Source organism: Lottia gigantea, assembly GCF_000327385.1.
Source record: "Lottia gigantea unplaced genomic scaffold LOTGIsca_181, whole genome shotgun sequence".
Lineage (NCBI taxonomy): Eukaryota > Metazoa > Mollusca > Gastropoda > Lottiidae > Lottia > Lottia gigantea.
This window is the reverse complement of record NW_008708320.1, coordinates 46,551-48,356: the sequence shown is the minus strand read 5'-3', so window position 1 is coordinate 48,356 and position 1,806 is coordinate 46,551. Positions and strand designations below refer to the sequence as shown.

Below are 1,806 nucleotides of genomic sequence, written 5' to 3'. Positions count from 1 at the left end.
TCTGGAACCCGAATGTGTTAGAAGGTAGGTAGGTAGAACAAAACTTGAATTTTTCAGCTACAGCAACAATACCACTTTGACAGAAGAAGATTTTGAAGGATTTTGGAAGATTGGGACCAGAGGGTTCAATAGCGATATAGAACTGCAATTGAACTCTCTTGTACCTGGTCTTCAGAATCCAAAAACAACAAACAAAGTTTAACTCAGCCATGATAGCAATATCGTGCAGGTCTCAAGCCCTGATAAATGAGGAGAGGACTTTTCAAAATAAAGGGTTAATCTTCCCTATAAGTGGCATTCATGCTGCAAAAAGACCCCATTCCTTCATTCAAAATAGGCCTAATTCAAGATCTGAGTAACATTGAAGGACGTATGTCAGGAAAACCCGAATTTGTTAGAACTTTTGCCCCAGCCCCCTAAACTAGCTTTAGGAAAGCACTTTGTAGTCATTTCCAGAATCTGCTTTTCTGGCCCCGAACGTAAATTTGATATGCCTAACTGCATGCAAAAATTCAGATTTCCAAATGGGTGTTTGTTCGTAAGAGTTGGACTTAGACATTTAGGAAAATAGACATAGTTCTAACAACCAGGGAAGCTTTTTAGGACACCATTTGCAATAAACAAAAAAACTGTTTTTGATTTATTTCTCAGCCCCAAAATCAACTTAGAGATGCGACAATTGCACTCTCACTTGCATTTTAACGAGCCCCATCATCTAATAACAAGTTTTCTCTGAGTTATTGAGTAAATTTGGAGAGTTCTAACACTTTCAAAGCACTAGGGCTCCTAGGAAAAACATAGAAACCTGCTGATTTTTTAGATGCAGTTAGACACCATCGAAACGAGTCAGCTGTTAAAACTTCAGTGGAAAAACTTGAAAAATGACTGAACAATCAACTTGTCAAGTTTTTTTTTATGAAACAAAGGTATTTTGGACAAAAAGGTTTTCAGGACATTGTTTGACATATTATATGAAGGTTATAATAAATAATTGTTCAAAAAACCTCCCCCAGTTATTAGAACTATGAGGGTCCAATAAACCTTCCCCAGTCGTTAGAACTACGTGATTTTCTCTACATTTTGACCAAGTCCGAAGAATTGAAATTTGACAGGCAGGTAGCTCTACCATCTGGCTGACCGTCCGTGAAGTTAGACTGAGATTACGCGGAGCTTAGGCAGCATGCTACATTGAATTTTCCACTTTCTAAGCTTACATCTCGGCAAATAAAGCTTCGATTGGGATGCGGTTATTTTTGCTATTGACGGGAACCATTTGTCTATCACTCTACCAAGTTTCAATCGGATCGCTTCAGTAGTTTATTCCCCACAAATCATCCACAATTTCGACTTTTACTTTTAGAAAAAAAAAACACACTACATTTCAAACTTTTTATTCATAATTATTTATATAATGATACAACAATAAATGTCTTCTTCTTCTTCACCTTCGCCCACTCTCTCTTTCTCAACGTCGTCAATCCAAGTCTGAATCCTCCTCCTCCTCTCCTCCCTCTTCGCCTCCATTCTTTCCCTCGCCTCCTCCTGCCTCCTCAACCTCTCCTCTCGCTCCACATCTTCTATCCAAGCCCGAATCCTCCTCCTTAACTCCCTCTTCGCCTTCATTCTTTCCCTCGCCTCCTCCTTGCTCAACCACTCCTCTCCCTCCACATCTTCCTCCACACTACCAATAACATTCATACTCCTCGCCCTCTCGGCCCTCCTCTGTCTCCTTCTCTCCTCCCTCCTCTCTTTCTTCCCCTTATCACCTGCTTCCCTTCTCCCATCCATCTTTCAAACAAACAAAGA

At 40.3% G+C, this 1,806-nt stretch overlaps 1 protein-coding gene across 1 annotated transcript; it reads right to left on the bottom strand.

Annotated features, from left to right (window-relative positions):
* Positions 1 to 1,404: 1,404 nt before the first annotated feature.
* LOTGIDRAFT_174068 (hypothetical protein) lies at positions 1,405 to 1,788 on the bottom strand (the record flags this gene model as incomplete). The annotated part of the gene is made up of 1 exon (XM_009052394.1): positions 1,405 to 1,788. The coding sequence occupies one exon, from the start codon at positions 1,786 to 1,788 to the stop codon at positions 1,405 to 1,407; it is 384 nt and encodes a 127-aa protein (XP_009050642.1).
* Between the last annotated feature and the right edge of the window lie 18 nt (positions 1,789 to 1,806).